At 41.3% G+C, this 19,658-nt stretch overlaps 2 protein-coding genes across 2 annotated transcripts; one reads left to right on the top strand and one right to left on the bottom strand.

Annotated features, from left to right (window-relative positions):
- Positions 1-270: 270 nt before the first annotated feature.
- LOC310958149 (DET1- and DDB1-associated protein 1-like) lies at positions 271-4,841 on the top strand. The gene is made up of 5 exons (XM_083928980.1): positions 271-575; positions 1,851-1,931; positions 2,104-2,155; positions 2,369-2,430; positions 2,551-4,841. Exons 1-5 carry the CDS (start codon positions 567-569, stop codon positions 2,653-2,655), a joined length of 309 nt encoding a protein of 102 aa, XP_083785106.1. The 5' UTR covers positions 271-566; the 3' UTR covers positions 2,656-4,841.
- Positions 4,842-5,636: 795 nt separating this feature from the next.
- On the bottom strand, positions 5,637-18,806 carry ano8a (anoctamin 8a; the record flags this gene model as incomplete). The annotated part of the gene is made up of 18 exons (XM_083928886.1): positions 5,637-6,386; positions 6,911-7,021; positions 7,362-7,493; positions 7,612-7,803; positions 7,940-8,077; positions 8,411-8,908; positions 9,832-9,906; positions 10,008-10,063; positions 10,326-10,452; positions 10,823-10,975; positions 11,890-12,051; positions 12,402-12,529; positions 12,651-12,767; positions 12,876-12,972; positions 13,129-13,267; positions 13,852-13,984; positions 15,266-15,376; positions 18,602-18,806. 18 exons carry the CDS (start codon positions 18,804-18,806, stop codon positions 5,736-5,738), a joined length of 3,225 nt encoding a protein of 1,074 aa, XP_083785012.1. The 3' UTR covers positions 5,637-5,735.
- Positions 18,807-19,658: the final 852 nt, after the last annotated feature.

The following is a 19,658-nucleotide window of genomic DNA, read 5'->3' as shown; positions in this document are numbered from 1 at the left end:
AATGTATTATTCAATTTCATGTTCGGAATATTTGGGATTGTTGAGAATTAGTAATAAATCCATCTTTGTCAGATTCTGTAGAAAAAACTTGTGTTGTTTTCATCAGAGCTTCGTGCCACATTGGGAGTCTGTTACATAATCACCCTCTAGCCAATCAGCGCGCTGCTTTTTTCTTTCGTCACGCGTCTATCACGGTTTAACCAATGAGGTGCGTCGAATCCCGGAAGGTAACGCCCACTCGAGCAGACGAACAATAAAGATGGAGTTATGAACTTGTAGCAAGTTAGCTTCTTATAAAGAGCGTTTCAGGTACAGCTTTTTTGTGTACTTACATTTTACACGAGTGGAAGTTTCTAGCTGATTTAAGTGGCGGGATGCGAGCATGTCGAAGTAATACGCAGTTTATGTTTAACAGTTAGGCGTAAGAAGCTGTCGAGCGGGTAAACAAACCGGTGTCTAGGCTACGACAAAGACAACAAGGCTTAGTAGCTAACGCAACGTTAGCTAAAGCTGTTAGCATCTGCTTGTTTTCAAGTTAACGAACCAAGTGCGTGACTCGGACAGAAATGGAGAAGGTAGGTTCACTGCTGGGTGCTTTTAAATTGTTTACCGGTATATGCGTGTTAAAGAGTGAGTATTTTACGGACCTCCGTAGATATAACGTCATTGCTCATGTAGTGGCAAGTAAGTTACTGTAAATACTCTGTCATCTACCACATTATCGTGTTCAGAGATCTCTTACAAACGGGTCCTCAGAGTTACTGCAGGGGTCCGCAACATTGTAGTATTTCCTTCTTTTCGATGAATGAATAAAACATTTACACAACCTTAATGGTAGGCCATGCACAGATACAATTGAGCTGAAGGAGTCAACGTGCCTCCCACATGTATGTTTAACATTACATGTTAATAATAATCATTGTATCTTATTAGTATTCTTAGTATATCTTAGTATTGTTTACACCATTAAAAAAGCTGTGTGCATACCTTTAGGTCACCCTAGCTGTTAGGCGCAGTTTAATATGTAACTCACTATAATACATTATTTGTAGTTGGGGTCCCTACTTCGTCTCTCTTTCAGCTAAGGGGTCCTTGGCTTACAAAAGTTTGAAGACTCCTGGCCTAGTTAATTGTAACAGATAGGAGTTGTTCTTGACCGAACTTACGTTTCCCAGTTCGTTTCAGTTTAATTTTACTCATAGTGCCAAATCATAACAAAAGTTATCTCAAGACACTTTACATATATAGTAGGTCTAGACCACACTATGACTTATTTATCATTTACGGAGACCCAACTATTCATCCATGGGCAGTAACAAGTCAAACCATCTATAATAATTAAATAATATTATCTATATGCAGTATCTACTAAACAATTGTCCTGGAGAGCTACTGCCCTGCATGTTTTAGGTTTCTCCCTGCTCTATCACACCTGAGTCTAATGATTCGCTTGTTATCAAGCAGCTGAAGCTTGTCACAGGTTTGATAATCATAAGAGTCAGGTGTGTTGGAGCAGCGAGAAACCTAAAACAAGCAGGATTGAGCACCCCTGCAGCAAAGCCATCTGTCTTGACCGGTTGTGGAGAGAGAAAGAGACAAGCACACAGACTCAAAAACAGACAGTAGGACACATACTCAGACAGTCAGTAAGTCAGTCAGTCATAGGGATGCAAGCTACCCCAGGATTAACATTAACTGTTGTAATTTCTATAGTAATGTGAATATGACTAACACGTAGACATACACTAGAATGATATAAATAGTAGTAATAATGGAAGTTAAGGTTATTGCTGTGGTAGATGACCTAAACCCCTTGTGTTTTTGTTTATATTTTTCTTTTCTGCTAACAGTCAGATTTCCTGAAGGGACTACCAGTTTACAACAAAAACAACTTCAGCAGGTTCAATGCAGACTCTGTATGTAAAGCATCAGTAAGTCATCTGATTTGTTCCCAAAGTGCTGTGATAAAATCATGTTATCAGTTCATTATGGTGTCATTCAGGTCAGAAAATTCAATACCTTTTGTCACATGGTAGTACTACTTTTTGTCTGAGATAAATCAAGCCAATTTATAGACTGACACGGTTCTCAATACTGTTTTAGAACCGCCGACCATCTGTGTATCTTCCAACCCGGGAATACCCATCAGAGCAGAGTAAGTGTGTTGACTTTTGTAAAAGCTTACAGAACGGGAGATAGTTTTTTTGCTTTGTAAGTTTCAGACTTCCATTAGCAGAAATCAGCCTTAATTCCAGGGTGACAGTGTTGTCATTACTCAACAGCTCATTTCAACTGCATTCTTTCTTTTCTGCACCTTTTTAACTTTGTCTCTCATGATATAATCAGTGTCTGTGTTGTCTCTCCTCAGTCATAGTCACAGAGAAGACAAACATCCTATTGCGATATCTTCACCAACAGTGGGACAAAAAGGTAACGGTTTTTGTCTTCTAGGAAAATAGTTGGTGCTAATTGTATTTATATATGACAGAAGATACATTTTTGTTTTGTTGGTTGTATTTTGCTAAATGTGTTTCTTTCATACTTTATCAGAATTTAGCAAAGAAGAGAGAACAGGAGCAAGGAGAGGGGGAGAACATGGCGCCTCCAAGGAAAATTGCCAGAACAGACAGTCGGGAGCTGAATGATGATTCGTGAATTGGTGTGCTGTCGACGAACACCCAGCATAGACTGTCGTATACAAGCAAAATGCACACAGAATATGTCTGCAAACCCAGGCCGTGACACTGAAGCACATAAGGATCGATGCATCGGACATGACGTCACTCCAAAGCATTGGTCTTAATGTTTGACCTCAGATTTCCTTCTTAACCAAAACAATTTTCCCTTAGTCCATTTAATACTTTCACCTGGTATTTTCTGCCTCAGATTTCAGTCTTTGTAGTTTTAAAGATAAAATCCATCTACCTCCTTATGCCCCAACCCCTCTGATTTCCCTTCACCTATGCTCACAGTTTTTTTGAAATATGCAGCTGCCCCGCTGCTACTTAAGGATTTACAGCTGTAGTTCTTCAAACTCTCTGACATATGCACGTTTTGATTTAAGTCTACATAAGTGGCATGCCATCTTTTGTGGTTCCTACTTCATTAGGAATTCTTAGCTTTGAATTACATAATAGAAGGGGTCCTTTAAAGTTATTTTGAGCTCATCCTTTATTTACTGTCATTACAGTAACTGAAAATAAAACAGTGTTGTGTTCATTGCTTAGATTTAACCATCCAGTCAGGGTTTGTTGTGGACGGTTGCAGAAAAAGATGAGTGCTGAGAGAAATTGTGTTATTTCTCCTTATGAATAATGATTTATTGCCTTAAATGGAAGTGAGTGTTTTCACAATGTCTTGGTTTACGTTGTTGTTGTTCAGGTAAAGAAATGAACCACTGTTGAAGTGAATGGGTATTAACGTGTCTATAAAAACAAATTCAGGCCAATAGAGTCGTACTAGAGGGTGCAAAATGATTTTGTACTGTGTGACTTGCAGATTTTGTAGCCATATGCTCAGTAGTTGGACATCACCACTTTATAAGCAGTACGCGTGTCTTTGAAATTGCAAGGTTAGCGCAATATTTGATGACTGATTAGGTATGCTACTTTTCAAAAATGCATCCATGTTGAACAGTCCAAAAGTATTATAAATATGAACAACTCTCCCAGCCCTGCATGTTTTAGGTTTCTCTCTGCGCCAACACACCTGAATCTAATGATGTGCTTGTTATCAAGCAGCTGAAGCTTGTCACAGGTTTGAAAATCGTTAGACTGTGTGTTCAAGCAGGGAGAAACCTAAAACATGCAGGACAGTGGCCCTCCAGGAGCAGCATTGGGCAGCCCCGCCATAGACGATGAATTGGGTACATTTGAGACAAATGACTAGTTGAGTACAGCTCCTATATCTTGTCTGGAGCAGCTGCAGAGATAGCATTGACATATGACTGAGAGAGAGAGAGAGTGTGTAGCTCATGTTTACAAATATGTACTGAACTTTCCCAGGTCATGGAAATAACATATTGGAATTCTTAAATTTGGATAGTATTATCCTTTTAAATTCACAGTTTAGGTGTATTGCTGTGTAGGCTACTTATAAATACTGCTGTCAATCCTTGTTATAAATGTGCCATTCACACTCATTTCAGTGACATTGAGTAAATGCGTGTTTAGATTTACAAGCTTTTGACAGCAGAGCTAAATAAACAAGTCTGTTTGCTGCTCATGAAGTTGGTGACGCTCATCTTAATGAGTCATGTCTTGTGTATATTTATGTACAGTCTGTATGTTGTGATTGTTCTGACCCTTTTACCAGGCTTCAAGACAACAACCCACTCTGGTATTGTCTTCCCCAGGTTAGCCCTATTATTATTTCATTTTGTATAGTCAGTTTGTTCTTGTACATTGGGATACAAGCCAGAGTTCAGTCAGTACAAGCAAAAGCATTATGCTTCATTTGCTTTGCACCTTTAGAAACCTCACTTTTTGCGCATCTATAAAGAGTAATCTGCTGCAAGGTTTTTTTTGTCACATTCTCAATAATGCTTGGCATGACCGGCAGAGATGAGTCTGTGTACATTTTTATTTTTGTTACATATTGCTTTGAAGATTACAGAGTATATGTGCCGTTTGGCTGCTTATGTAAGTAGAATACATCCTGTAAGTTTGTCAAGTATGACTTTAAACCAGAGACATGCAGTTTTATTTTCCCTGCTCTTCATAGAGGAGTGTGCTACTTCTTCTTTTGTCATATGATTTGTATTCCATCAACTTATTAAGTTTGGAATGTGTTTATTGTTAAATACTTTGAGTTTATTGTATAAATGTATTGTCAATTTCAGATCTCGTTCAATAAAGACTAAAACTTAAAAGTTAAGAGCAACATTTTTTGGGTGAAACTGAATACATTTTCATAATGCTGTAGTAGAAATTGAATAGGAAATAATCATCTGGCAATGTGTGTCAAGTGTCCATGTTCTGGTCTCACTGTTAAAACTTTCCCTAAAAATGTAGTTTACATCATAACAACCCACCATTCTTATTTTTTACTGCTACAAAACCAGCCAATGCTTTATCTTTTGATAGATGTTTATTCAAGTGAGATTTATTTGCATCATAGAAGTACATTCACTAATTTATGTAGTAAAATAATTCATAGAAAATCAAAGTTAAGAAAAATAGAATATTTTTGATGGTCACAGTGAATATAATCTGACCTATTGCAGAAGAATACGATGGCTTTGAAAGTGCTTCACTACGAAAAAGATGTGACGGACATGTAATGCATGCACGTGACGCATCATGCATTCAATACTGGCATTAAAATGAGAAACAATCCTGGAATGGAAAGCTGCTGTCCATGTCCTTTGACAAAAAGGCTCATTGATTGATTTGAAAAAAGATCATTTGCATTAATATAATCTGTTCTGGTGCAGTTGAAAACCAGGCAGTCATGCAGTATTTTGACCTTAAGTAAAAGGTTCTCAAGCCCCATTCAAGGAGTCACACTTACTGTACATATTTTACATGGAAGCTAGATAATCAAGTGTTTATAGATACAGTATAATACTTTGTGCAAAGTAAGTTGCATCAAGAGTGAAAGTCTAATGCTCGCTGACCTTACATGTGGTCCTTGTGACTAATGTATTGTCTTACGGTACAGGTGTGTCTCTGTTGCCTGAACATTTGTACATTGCTCTCCATTCATAATATCACATTGGTATAGTAGAATATTTATTAACTCTTTAAGTTTTCTGAATCAGTCAATTGTTTTAGTTCTCCTTTATCTGACTCGTTAGAGGATAGTTCCTCCAGGTTTGTGTTTAAGTCACCCCTGTTGGGCAGAGTGTTAGCAGGCTGGGGAGGTGGTTGTGTCCCATTCACGCATACCACAGTCCCCTCTGATTTGCTGAAACTGAACAGCTTCCCAGGACTAAATGTCCTATTGGGGGACTGTGACCTCTCCTGGCCGCTAGGTGAAACAGAAGAGGTCGCTATTGAGCCTGGTGCTCCAGTTGCCACTGCTGGCTCTTTCTTCACATCAGGTGATTTCAAGAACTTCAGAAATCCTGGGAGCTTTGCCTCCCCTCCTGTCGGGGACTGGGCTGGTGAGCGTGAGTTACCCGAGGAAAACTTCCCCTGGAGAGGGATGATCTGCTTTAGCTTCATCACATTGTTGTTTCCCAGGAGAGAGCTGGGTCTCTTAGGCTTGTCTCCTGCCTTGCCTCCCGTTGCTTTGTCATGGTGGTGCTGGTGCTGGGTGTCTGCTCTGTGGTCACTCTCCTGACGGGCCTCGGCCTGCAGCTCAGCCTGACGCTGATGCTCCTCCTCTTCTCGCCGGCGTCTGAGCTGATGTTGGAAGTGCTGCTGGGCCTGCTGTTCGTGCTTCTGAATGGGGAGGCGTGTTCAAATGAAGACACAGAAGAGACGAGAGAGAAAGAAAAAGAAAGATAGCAAAAGACAGTGAAATAGGGAAAGAGAGGAGAAAACTGGATAATGAATATACATTATAGAGTATACATTTCTGTGAGGTAGCAGTGCTAACAATTACAGCTTTCTTAACATCAGAGAGTTTACTGAGAGGAACTGTGCCTGGTTTTTCCTCCATCATGTTGCATCTTAACTGTAAGTTGTCGTCATATCCAGCAGAAAGCTCACACAAACAAGCTACATTTACACTAAATGTGCTTTTCTACCTTGACAAGACATGATACAACGCTGCAGACAAACATAGTCAGACACATACATTTATTTCTTATGGACAGTCAGAAAAAGCTGCACTAGTGTACATTTTTGGACAATGTACAGACCCAGGGACACAGCGGTACGTATTTAGAAATACGATATAAATGTGCAGCCAGCAGCAAGCTTTACGTTGGCCGAAGGACTTTCAAGCTATGATACAACTATACCTTGAAAGCTTCCCTTCGTCGGTACTCTAGCTTGGCCATCTCTTCTGCAACCCAGCCAGGGATATCAGGGATGGAAACATGGATGATGTACTTTAGGAGGATTGCAAAGTGCTGTAAACCACCGAGACGACAAAGGGACAGGCTGAACACACATTTACATCAAGACACGATCACATTCTGTTTCTGTTTAGTTTTTCACAGACCAAACATCACATCTCATACAAATTTCAAAAACTCTTGTGAGGTTTTGAGTTCATTAATGAACCTGGATAGAAAAATAATATTTTGAAGGTTTTACAAGGTCACAACAAAAAGTAGCAGGCCATGCACATTTTCACTTCTTTTCGTAATACTAAAAAACATCATTTTGGGGAATTAAACTACAGTCTCTTAAAACAACAATAGTCATCATGGACAAACCTGCATGTACCGTACACAGTGCAGTGCCTACCTCCAGTAAGACGATGGAGATGATGGTCATCTCAGGACTCAACCAGGGGAACAGACGCTGTAGCTGCCCACACTGGCCAATCAGGTAACAGTTAACTATAATGGCTATCAAGCCCATGGCCTCCATTACAGTCTGATGTTGAGGGAAAGAGAGTGAGAAATACACTTACAGGCTATCAGATGTCCCCCAACATGTTGAACGCAGCCTGGAGGGCTTTTCTGACATTTCCCCAAAACAAAAACACACCGACCTGCCATTGTCCAATGTTCTCCACCCTCTGTCCAAAGGGTCTCTGTAGGCCGGTACACAGCTTCAGGGCGTCGCTGCGGATCTCGATGATGTTGTTGATAAGAGCGCACATGGCTGCCAGGGGAAACGCAGAGGAGAAGAGCACCACATAGCCGAACTGGATAAACATTTCCTGGTAGTCCTGAAGCGTGTCCTGTTGGGGATCAAACCCCGTGGAACAATATTAGTATTTTCTTGGGCACACTGTTGTGAAATTGGATGTAGATGATTTTGTGTGATGCAAGATACTTGCTAAAGTAAAACTTGCATTTATTTTCCTTAATTCTCACCTCATATGTCTGCATGCAGCTCTCAATCTCAGCCTGGGTCAGAGTGACAGTTTTTGGTTCTTCAGGTGGATCAATCCATGATTTCTTTTGCTCTCCTTCACTAACGTTCTTTCTTCTCTGACAGAGAGAGTCCGAATCCTTCGAGGGACACACAGGCAGCAAAACATCTTAAATTCTGCAGCGTTGCTATGGATCATTTCATTTTGATCTGTCACTGTAAGATCAACATGAATGGCATCAATCTCCACAGACATGATATAACTCAACATGTGAAACTTCATGAGACAAGTTGAACTGTACTGTAATGAGGTGGAATTATTTTAACATAATGAAAGATTTCTGTCTGTAAAAAGTTGAAAAGGTATGACAATTTTAAACAAAACCACTGGTTAAGCTGGAGATTTGTTGATAAAGAAAGTGAAAACACAAAGTTAAAACAATAGGATGATGAATCATAAACAGACCACATACCTGAGCCAGCGATTCATAATCACTGTCCTCATCACAACTGTCAAAAACACTGGACGGGTCCATCCCTTCCTCTACCATTGTGGGACTGTCCTCAAGGAAGCTGCGATCCACCACCTGCGCTTCTGCCATGACATCCTGGTAGTCGACCTTCTCGGTGAAGCTGACTTTACGTTGCTTCAGATTGCTGTCGCTCATGTCCCACTCTTCTTCTGTCAGCCTGAATCCGGCTTTCAGATCCCCTCTTCTCTTCTGCTCTTGGTTACCGTTAGCAGTGTGAGTGACAGGGATCCCTCTGGGACCCAGGAAGGAATAGGCTGTCATTGAGGCCTGGGCCTTTCCCAGAGCCAGGCGGCCGTACTTGAGTACGATGGTTTGGAGGAGCTCCCACAGCACCTTAGGGGTGAAGACGCCCAGTTTGTTTTGTTCGTAGATATAAGGCTGAAGGACCTCTTTGATGTTCTGTAGAAACTGGCGGAAGATCAGGAGAGTGGCTAGCATCTGTGAGGAGCAGGACAACATCTGTTACTGTGCTGAATTTTAGAAGGGCAAAAGACACATGCATTCCAAAAGTGTTTAGCTGACATGATATTCAGTCTGACCGAATGTACAAACGCAGGTCACTGCCCGACATGGTCCCAGGACATTTACAACATCTCACAAACCACACGAAATTAAAGCAAGACTGTGTCATTTTTGAAAGATGAAATATCTTCCTCTTACAAATGAAAAGTGCTAAAGCCTTATTTGGTGTGTTATGGTAGCTAATTCAATGCTACATTGTTCTGTAATCGACCATTTGCTACTTATCTGGTGTGAAAGCAGCCTTCAGCTGCGGCCATTAGCTGGCTTACCGGCTTACTATTGTACATACTGTAGAAACTGATCAAGGGAAAGATTTGCTAGTGTAACTACATTAGTTTCCTGCTACAAGTTACATTAAGTTCATGATTAACATTATGTATACTGTAGTATTTCACCATTGTGTAGCTGGTCCTGGATGCTATCAGCGTTTACGGTAATGTTAGCAGCTCTATTCTGCTCTTTATTAGATGACTCCAGCCAACGTAACCCAAGAAAGAAAAACACATTGGCACAATGAAATAACTGAATTATCTTAGAAATTTCCTTATCATACATGTTCTAGGTCAATTTCTATATTTGCATGTCTTCTAAATGGATTATGAACTTGTGGGGATGTTGACATTTTGCCTAGAGTTGCAGCTATAGCTTCAGTCTTTGAGCACAATAGTATGTCTGTTGCCATCAAGTGTGTATTTAAGCCTTTTTTTTTTTTTACAAGATTCTTGTATTGAAACAAGTCAGCTGAAAAGAAAGACAGTGTTTCCAACCACGTCATGGAGCTAATTTTAGCCTCAATAGTTTATCTTCTTCTTTGTGATACTGCAATCAGTTTTTGTTACCTCCTTCAGTCGCTCCATGTCCTTGAGGTAGAATCCGATGTAGAAAAGGCTCAGGTAAGAATTGATGAATTCAAACTAAGAACCAACCAGAGAACATTAACAGGAAGTCAAACGCCCACTCAGTCAAGAAGAAGCATCTCTATTCTTCCACACACAGAGGAGGATGCATGACTTACAAAAACCATCTTGATGATGAGATTATTCTCATAGGCACTCTGAAGTCTGTAGTTCTCTGCATGAAGACATAAAGAGAAGCATATGTCAGTGTGCAGCTGAATGAGAAACAGGATGAATGAATGAACTGCATCATAGATCATTTATAGAGAATACAAAAGCATCATATAACAGTAATCGGTTAGCATAAAAATAGACTCGCTAATTACAATCACAGGCAAAAATGTTCCATTTTAATTGAATTCCTCATTAAGTCACTCCCTCTTTATATATCACAGAGTATATTGTAACTATTGTGCCCAGATGGTTCATTCTCTCACCCATGTCATTTAGCCAGTATGCAATCTTCTTATAGACTTCATCACAAATGGTCACAGTGATGGCCAGAAGTATCTTAGGAATGAATCTCGTGATACCAGGTAGCTCCTGAATCTTCATCACCACTTCCTGCAAGGTGCATTAGAAGCATGATACATATTTAATAAGTCCTATTCATCAATATCTATTCCCACAGCTATTTTTAAAAAGGCTATTAAATGGATGTGACCTGGCAAGATGTATTATTGATTGCGCTTTGTTTGAACTGTTTTGAAAAATAATATGTTTCGCACATTTTCAAACTAAACTGTAGTTTTTCTGGCATATAACAAACTGTAATTCCACTTTTTCTCTTTTGCTATTTTTTAACTGTCGGGTGATTATTGATCTTTCCAGTAAGGGTCGATTTACCACCCTTATCACCCCTTTTTATCAGCCCCAGATTGTATTAACTCCATTTCTTGTCATTAAACATGACTTTGTTGTTATCGGTGCAGACCTGCAGTTCCAGGCAGAGGAGCATAGCGAGGAAGACAAAACAGAGACAGAGGAGGCAGATGGGAAGGCTGACCAGCCATCTGAACAGAGCTCTCTTCCAGGGTGGGTAGTAGAACTCCTCACAGCCCGTTATGGGACTGCAGCGCTTCACTCCCTGCAGAGACAGCAGAGGAAGGGAAAACAAGAAACCAAGGACAGCATTATAGACTTTTTTGCATGGTTTCAACCATTTTAACTGAAAAATGGATTGGAAATGTCAGTGCAAAATGTGCTCCATAATAACTTGCTTGCTTCCCTGATTGCATTTCTTATTTTTTGCTGTTGCATGCAATGCTTTTGTGGAAAATATCAGACATTAAAAATAAAACACCAGGTTGCCTGTTGTTTACCTCAATCAGAGTTGTTCTGTTATTTCAACTTTCTACAGGAGCTGCACGGATTCAGAATCTACATACACAACACACCGACCAATCCCACACCAGTGACTGCAGTGTAACAATTTCTACATCCTGTACTCACAGGATTTCATCACATTATTCTGAACAACCATGCTGTTTGCCGGGTGTGCCTCCTCAAAAGTGTCATCGCCCAACGTGGGGCTCGAACCCACGACCCTGAGATTAAGAGTCTCATGCTCTACCGACTGAGCTAGCCGGGCATACTGGGGTCCACAAGTGTCTATATCCCGTCTCCCAACTTTTGAAGGGGGGCGAGACGAAAGGCTGCCTGCCCCCCTCTTCTCTGAGAGCGTGGTATGGACTCACGCCTCTTGTAAACACAGTGACACATTTCCAGGTATTGTGTGCCGTTCCACCCACTGCAGTGTTTTACAAGAAATGCATTACATACACTGCACCTTCACCTGAGGACAACAGATTTGCTAAATTGAAATAAAAATCTGTTGATGCATGAAACTTTGTGAGAAGTTTTCAGCTCTATTGACAGGTGACTTCGAAGGTAAATCTGAGCAAATACAGCAGGATGTGAATACAACCTTTAGTACGACACAACAAAACAGCAAGATGCTTTCCCGTCCACACCTGCTCAAACTGCAGTCACAATCCTCACCCTGAACTGTGGCCTGGGCTCCTCCAAGGACTCTGCGGGGGTGTCCAGGGTGCCCCACCTGTAGGCCAGCTCCGCCTCTCGCCTCTTCCAGCGCTCCAGAAACAATGTTGCCCACACAACATTGAAGAGGGCAAAAACCACACAGCAGATATCCTGACTGGTCTGTGAGCGAGCATGAGAGAATCAAAAGACAATTATATAACCCTTATGATTATGCCATGCAGTTTTCAGTTGCTGAAGCCAGTGTACTGTCTCATCTCATCTCATCTCATCTTCAAACGCTTATCCGGGGTCGGATCGCGGGTGTACTGTGTGCTGCTTCAACTTGTTGTAAACCTTCTTATCTTTATAATAATATAATAATATCCCTGGCATAAAAATAACAACAATATTATAAGACTACATATCAGCATCTGTACTCATACTGTATAGTGTAACAGTAAAATGTTGATCTTCATTAATATTCCAAGTGCTTGTATAACGTATCTTATTATAGAACAGGTTTCAAGTACCTGGTCAGCCTCTGCCAGTATCCAGAGCAGAAAGCCGATGACAGCAGGGTAAAGCATGGAGTTTGTGTAGAAACCCAGCCAGGCAAAGTACATGCCGATCTTCACGCCAAAGTAATCACAGATATCATCTAGAAAGCAGATGAAATGGTAAACAGCTTATAGTGAGACTCGAAACTTAAACTATTTTACAATGATCGGGCCTGCTGTTATCAGTGATTTCCTTCAAAATAAAATGTTTGGATTTCTCACCCAGGGGCTGCCTTTCACACACAGCCTGGACCCAAGATGTCATCAGCTGGTTGAGGATCCTCTGCTCGTGGAGAGGAAACATTTGATGGATTACCCCCCGAGCTTCCAGCTCCGGAACTAAAGATGACACATCATGAAACATTTGGACATGTTTTGGCAAAATTCAAATATAACTTGTACTGATGCTTTTTTAAATATGGAAGAGAAAAGCAACAAACAGCATACTGATTGGCTGTCCCTCCAGGAAGTGAATGTTGTGGAGCATCTCCCCCTGTTTGGCCCGCAGATTGTCCAGCCAATACTTTATAATTCCCTGACGCTCCTGAAAATCAGTGCAGTTATGGTGAGAAAGAAAAGTCATAACACTTCATTGTTTTTAATTCCTGAAATATAACAGCAAAAGACAGACAACAAGAATCTTCAATCATACAACAGCCTTGGCAAACAGCTCACATAGCCAGAAGTTTGGACCTCTAACCTGTGAGGTAAAAAAGCACAGCTCGCTCTCTATGTTCTCATAGATGTTGTCTTCCTCACAGGAAAAGCGCCGCATCCCGCCGCCAAACTGCGGTTTGACGGCCTTGTGCATGCCCATCTGCTCGGCTCCCCGCAGTAAGCTGAGGGTGGGGACAGAGGGGTAAATGAGCAGCAGGATTAAACCTGATGGAGCACTGACACTGTGTTGGCGCTGGACTGCAGATGTTTGATAGATTTATTGCATTAAGGGGATACACACAACAAACTGTAACTGGCTGATTACTCTTAGTGGTCTCTGAATTCTGAATTTTCTGAAGCATGCTTAAAAGTAATAGTTTGACAGTTAGGGAGATGCACTTATTCACGTTCTTGCTGAGAGTAAGATGAAACTATTATTATTTCCACTCTCTTGTGTGTGCATGAGAGTGGAATCAATCTTCTCAGATAAAATGGCATAACTGGAGGTTTGTTTATAACCTGCCTGACTTCATTCATTCTAGAAATTTTGCTGCACCCTGTGAATGTGAAGTTTAACACTGAAGAAAAGTGTTTTCAACAAACAAGAATAATATGTATATGCCTAACCTCAGTCCTTATATCAAGTAATAGCAGTAGTCAGGACGAGCCAAAATGTCTTCACTCAAAACAGTTCAAACAGAGAAAGAAGCACAAGAGCCCACACATGCATGCACACACATGCACAGTTTGAGTTTCGAAATCTTACTTCTCAAATGTCGTCGTGATGAAGAAGGCGTGCGCCTGGGTGTGTTTGTGCTGTCGAACCTGAATGCTGACTTGTGGGATTCCAAGACGAATCTGATTCAGGAGCCACAGCATAGTGTGGTCATCTATTGTATCTGGAGGAAGAAAATCAAAATACATAATATGAAACTGCAGTTTCTTTCTTTCAACCGCTTTAATTCCTCACACGTTTGCAGAGGCTGGACCAAACCCATCCGTCACCGCCCTGACAGAAGCAGTGGGGCAGTGGTGACAGAAAAAGGTCACTACAATTAAATCCCTGTCTAAATATATCACAAATGTTTTTTCATAGGTTGAGAGGACAATATCTAACCCAGACTGATTCCAGTCTGATCCAACAGTTTCAGCCAGCTGCAGCATATTGTGCCTCAACATTTTAAGGTCATTTTATACCTAAAATTAAAAATAAACAATTACTGAGACTTTGGATCAGGCATCTACAAAGCCTTTAGTTCTGGAGTAGTCTGCGTTAACAGATGCACAGTGGTGGCATCCTGGCATCCGGGTCTCTCAGCCTGTTGCCACATACGGGGCATAGTGTCACCCAAAACGTTGAAATTGGTTTAAGAAATACAAACAACCCATATCGTTTTTCCCCCGTATCCCAGAATGTTAACTGTCATTTCTCCAGCACTGACACAGTGCTGTGAAGATAGGTCTGGTAATGTGAGACTAGTTCTTGAGTTATTTATATTACATACACAGGTCCTGTATGGGCTGAATGTTAGTTAGCAGCATAAGATAACTATTTTCTGTAAGAGACCTGTCCATCAGCACTTTGTATGTTGTATGGTTTCAGATTTGTAGGTAATATTCGTTATCATAAACCTATATACTATGCCATTTAAGGCTACATGTTTATCGTTTTAAAGTAACAGTCAACCAGAAATGTCTGCTGACACTGAAATTTGAAGTTGCAAACACTGTAAACAAGTTAAAAGGTCTTGTTGGTGTGCGGGAGTTGCAGTATAAGTTGAATCACTTAAAATAAGTTTCTGTTTAAGTCAAAGTACTCAAATGGTTTGAAGTGTGAGATCTTAAAGCATTTTTAATTTCTGTTAAGGCATGCAGGCAGTTGAATTGACAGTTTGTATGTAAGCGCTGAAAGCATTTGAACTGTCAGTGTCATCGTTAGTTTGATTAAACGCACCCAATCCACATTAACTTGCCCACATTAGCAGCTCCATAAGATACGAGAGAAAGGGTCGATCTAAAGAAACAGGTTCCGTAAATGGATCAGATCTAAATGTCCCCAGAGAACCTTTTAAGTCCTAGTCATGCGTCTGAGTGGCTGGCTGACCACCAAAGACATTTAATGGAGATGTACTGTTCTCTCTACAGGACAAACAGTGAGGACGGGCTGGCGCTCACCGTACCTGGGAATGTCATCAGGATATCACAGTTTTCGGTTGGCACCATCTTCAGCCAGGACTTACGAGACATAATGTAGTGTCTGGCCTGCAGAAGGCGCTTCCCAAACAATTTATCTAAAAGGAAAAGCAGCGGTTAATGAAGTTTGAAATGATTACAGCGAATAAAACGGGTTACACGAAGTCTGTGTGTGTGTGAGAGAGAGAGAGAGAGAGAGAGAGAGAGAGAGAGAGAGAGAGAGAGAGAGAGAGAGAGAGAGAGAGAGAGAGAGAGAGAGAGAGAGAGAGAGAGAGAGAGAGAGAGAGAGAGAGAGAGAGAAAAGGGGACACAGATGGCAATATTTTTTCATCAGGGTGATCAAGGACACAGATGACAGGTTAGTACTTAGTATCGCTCTGCCACTCTTATCATTGATGTATCCATATTTTCTTTTATTTTGCTCTGTCATGTGAAACTAGAGAAAAAAGAGAGATATGTCCAAAGTAATTGTTCAGCCAGCATGAAGGTCGACTGTGCTGCATCAGTCATATGACTCTGAACAAATGCTGTACACAAATAGACGATCTGTAAACTGGGTGGTGTGTGAATTGCCAATACAAAACTGGCGTTTCAAGTCCGTCTCTCAAACCATTAAACGTAGGCAAAGCAGCAGGCCTCCGCAGCAGTGATATCCCACAATACAGTGTGAGCTCTTATCATTTTTACAGCTTCTTCTTCTTTCACACGTTGGTTCTCGCTCTCAAGTCGCACTCTCCATCTCTCGCAGGCACAATAGACCAGGCGACTGACCGATCTCTTTATTGTTCAGTGAATCGCCCCGCGACACTCTCTCAGTACGTGTCCGTGATACCACATTCTGCAGTGAAACTGAATTATCACATCACCTACTCTCAGCACGCCTCATCCCACTTGCTGAGAGTCATCACTGCTGCTGTCATCTCTCTGTCATAGTATTGTGTTTTAGACCAACTCAGTGTCTGTAACGGACACTTGATGTACTGTAACTATAATACATGTCAGACAGCAATAAACCAGGATCATGTCCTGCTCTAATCATGCTGCAGATGTTTACAGAAATTAAATGAGATATATAAATCACTGAGCAATTCCACTAATTCAACCATGTTTGACTGTGTTAAAGAGTGTGTGTGTGTGTGTGTGTGTGTGTGTGTGTGTGTGTGTGTGTGTGTGTGTGTGTGTGTGTGTGTGTGTGTGTCTGCGTGTCATAATGACGCAATTCAAAGTCAATGGATGTTTTTTTCTTTCACTTGAATCTGCTGTATGTTTATGCATCCGTCAGAGTTATTGTCTCTCTGACAGTCAAAGACATCACAAGAAATGTAGATACAATATATCTCTCGTGCAAATCTCTAGGTCGCTAGGCAGCGACAGGACTTCAACATAACCATATATGACATGACTGAATGTCCATCTGCAGAACAGCTAGAGTATACTAGACATTTTTTTATTCTTCCTTTTAAACAGTTGTGGTAATCTCTAGACTCGGCCACCATCTTTTAAGTTACCTCACACGGTTTAGGCAATACATTATAGCTATTGCTTAACTATTGTAATTGCATCATGTTTTATTTTTGCATTGTCAATTTATTCTGTATTGACTGATTCAAAGCTATTTCTAAGTTAGACCACTCTCAGGTTAACCTCCTAAATGCTGTCTAACATCCACTTACAGCTTGACATATAACATATAACTTTAAAAAAAAAAAACAGAGCAATCAATTCTCATCTTGAATAGAGACAGGCTTGGATATTGAATGATAGTGATTTTGTCATATATGTATATGATTTTTCCAATATCACTCAGATGATTGATAATAAATTACATTTATTGCAACTTCATGACTGTCTTGTGAACCTAATTTGGCTCCTATCACAATTTTCAATAAATGTCTATGAACTGAACAACCATCGACATCCACCCAGGAGTTCAACCTAACTGGTCATAATGTAACAAAAAATATCAGCAGTGGGCCAACATGAAAAAGGAAATTGATGTTATGAATAATAATTATTATTATTATTGTTATGAAGGTTAATCAAATATTTTAATCTCCATATCACTCACCACAGTGCACCCCACTGTATGTGTCACATCTGGCAGAACCACACTGGGTTCAACACATCACACAATATAGGCCTACATCTACTTTTAGCATAATCATTTTCCCCTACATGATTCACAGATGAGTCACAGATTTGGGGGTGGGGTGGTTGGTCTGTTGCCTTTCCCAACATGCAATGGACGGTGGCCACAATGTCCACTTCACCTCACTTACATCTTGGGAATAAACTGGGGAGTGGGGCATCACCACAGAGAGCACAAACTGTAACAGCCAGAGAGTTTTCAGCGAATTCATTAACAGCTCTTTCACTACAGCTGAGGGAAGGTGTGATAATCTGTCGTAGCCCCATAGGCCATGATGAAAAACAAAATCCTCATGTAGAGTTCAGCTAAACCCTTATCGCAAAGCCTATCATATCACACTAACATTGTTGAGACAGATGTAAAAGGGGGCATTAAAGTGTAATTAGTATGTTGTAGATCAAATCACATGTCCTCATCCATAAAACGTGGTTGAGACCGGTTCCAAAAGGTTAACATTGGTTGGCTTGAAGTCAAAAATGCAAATTAAAGCAATAACTGCAGTTGTATCACTCAGACTAATATTGTAATGGTCATATGGCCGCATCCAGATAACCAGACCTCTGCCTGAGTCTCAACTTTTCAGGGGGCCCAGATATGGGCAGGGGCCATCTCAGAGCCCCCAGCGAAGTAACATAAATCCCTTTTGTTATGTTTAATAATCCTCATAATGCAATTCCAGAAATGACCATAACAGCAGTCATTTGCTTACTCACCACTGAAATATTCCTCCATCGAAAATCCTCAAGTCTTCAACACCTGAGACAAAACGGACACAGCTGATATCTGAGCCTGCAACACAATCTTTACTCTACACCCAAAGTGTAGTGTGGCACAGATGATGCCAGATGACTCCTGCATGCACCTGTGGACCACTACAGCCTGACTATTCCCCGGGCCTGTCTCATCGGAATGCGCACTATGTAGCGGGAAAAGGGAAAGACGCACAGACATCAAAACCCACTCACAGATTGACCCCATAAGTGTCCTGTGACTCATTCAGTGAAGTCTATCAAGCATCAGTGACTGCACCATATTGCCCATGCACCGTTGCCTAATCTCCTTTATCCCCATCTTTTTTTTTAAGAACACAAATACCCACCTTCCTCAGATCTCCATTGTGCACTCTCGGGGAACACACTGCATTTTTAAAAACATTTTTCTCTGTGACACTCACCAAGCACCCCGGATGGCGTTAAGGACGTATGCTGCTGCTGCTGCTGGTTGTTGTTGGTCCTGTCCTGCTGCTCGCTTGTCACAGTCCTCTCCATCCTCTCCCCTGCCCCGTCGCTGTCGTCGACGTCTGCGGTGCTGCTGCTGCTTCTGCTGCTACTGTTTACAGTAGCGTCGGTATCAGCAGCTCCGGTGCTCGCCGCTTGCATGGTGGTGGTGCACAAATACTCCAGGCGGTGAAGGGGTGCTGGAAAACCGCACTGCACAGACTCTATTTTTTTATTGCATGACCGTTTCATGTAAAGGGAAACCCTACTAGTGTATCTGACAGAGGAGGAGGAGGAACATGATCATAGCATCTAAACACACGCACTGGTCGTGACTGGTCGGTGACGACAGAGTTGAGGGAACACCGTGCAGCCTACAGGTCTGCACATGCACAACTGCGGGTGCTTTAATGGGTCGCCCATGCCTATCATACTGACCAGTGATCCGGGTAAATCAGCCACTAGTGTCCTGCAATGTCTTCACACAGGGCCTGCAGCTATGTGTACTTCAAGAAAGTCCGGAAATCTATCTATGCCACTAAAATTGATAGGCTATTTGGCCATTTTTGACACTTCACATATTTGCTTTTCACATTATAATCCGACCGCACCGATACAGTTCACTCATTAACATATTATAGACTGTCTCACAGTAACATAAACATTCTAAAATGTGTCCCAGTATACTTCCTCTTACAGTGCGAATAATGACATCAGCTGACAGGAAGTTAACAAGGACCCAGGCTGTTGCCTAGCAGTGGAATTCCATTGGAAATATCTTCAGTGTTTTAGGTCAGTCTTAAAGTAATTTTGCTGCTACATTAGTCTCCACATGTTCCTGCCCCCAGGCTCACTTTTGTTATTTGGATGAATCATCCATCCATCTATCTAGAGTCTGATGAGCAGTTAGGTCTAGATCTATGCCAAGTCTATCTTTGTGAAACTGGCCCCTGCACGCTACAAAAAACAAAGTGTAAAAACGAAATGACAGGATGCTAGGCAACCAGTGGAAAC

This window comes from Echiichthys vipera (assembly GCF_963691815.1).
Source record: "Echiichthys vipera genome assembly, chromosome: 15".
Taxonomy (NCBI): Eukaryota; Metazoa; Chordata; class Actinopteri; order Perciformes; family Trachinidae; genus Echiichthys; species Echiichthys vipera.
Note: the sequence above shows the minus strand (reverse complement) of the source record. Positions and strands in the feature narration are given on the sequence as shown.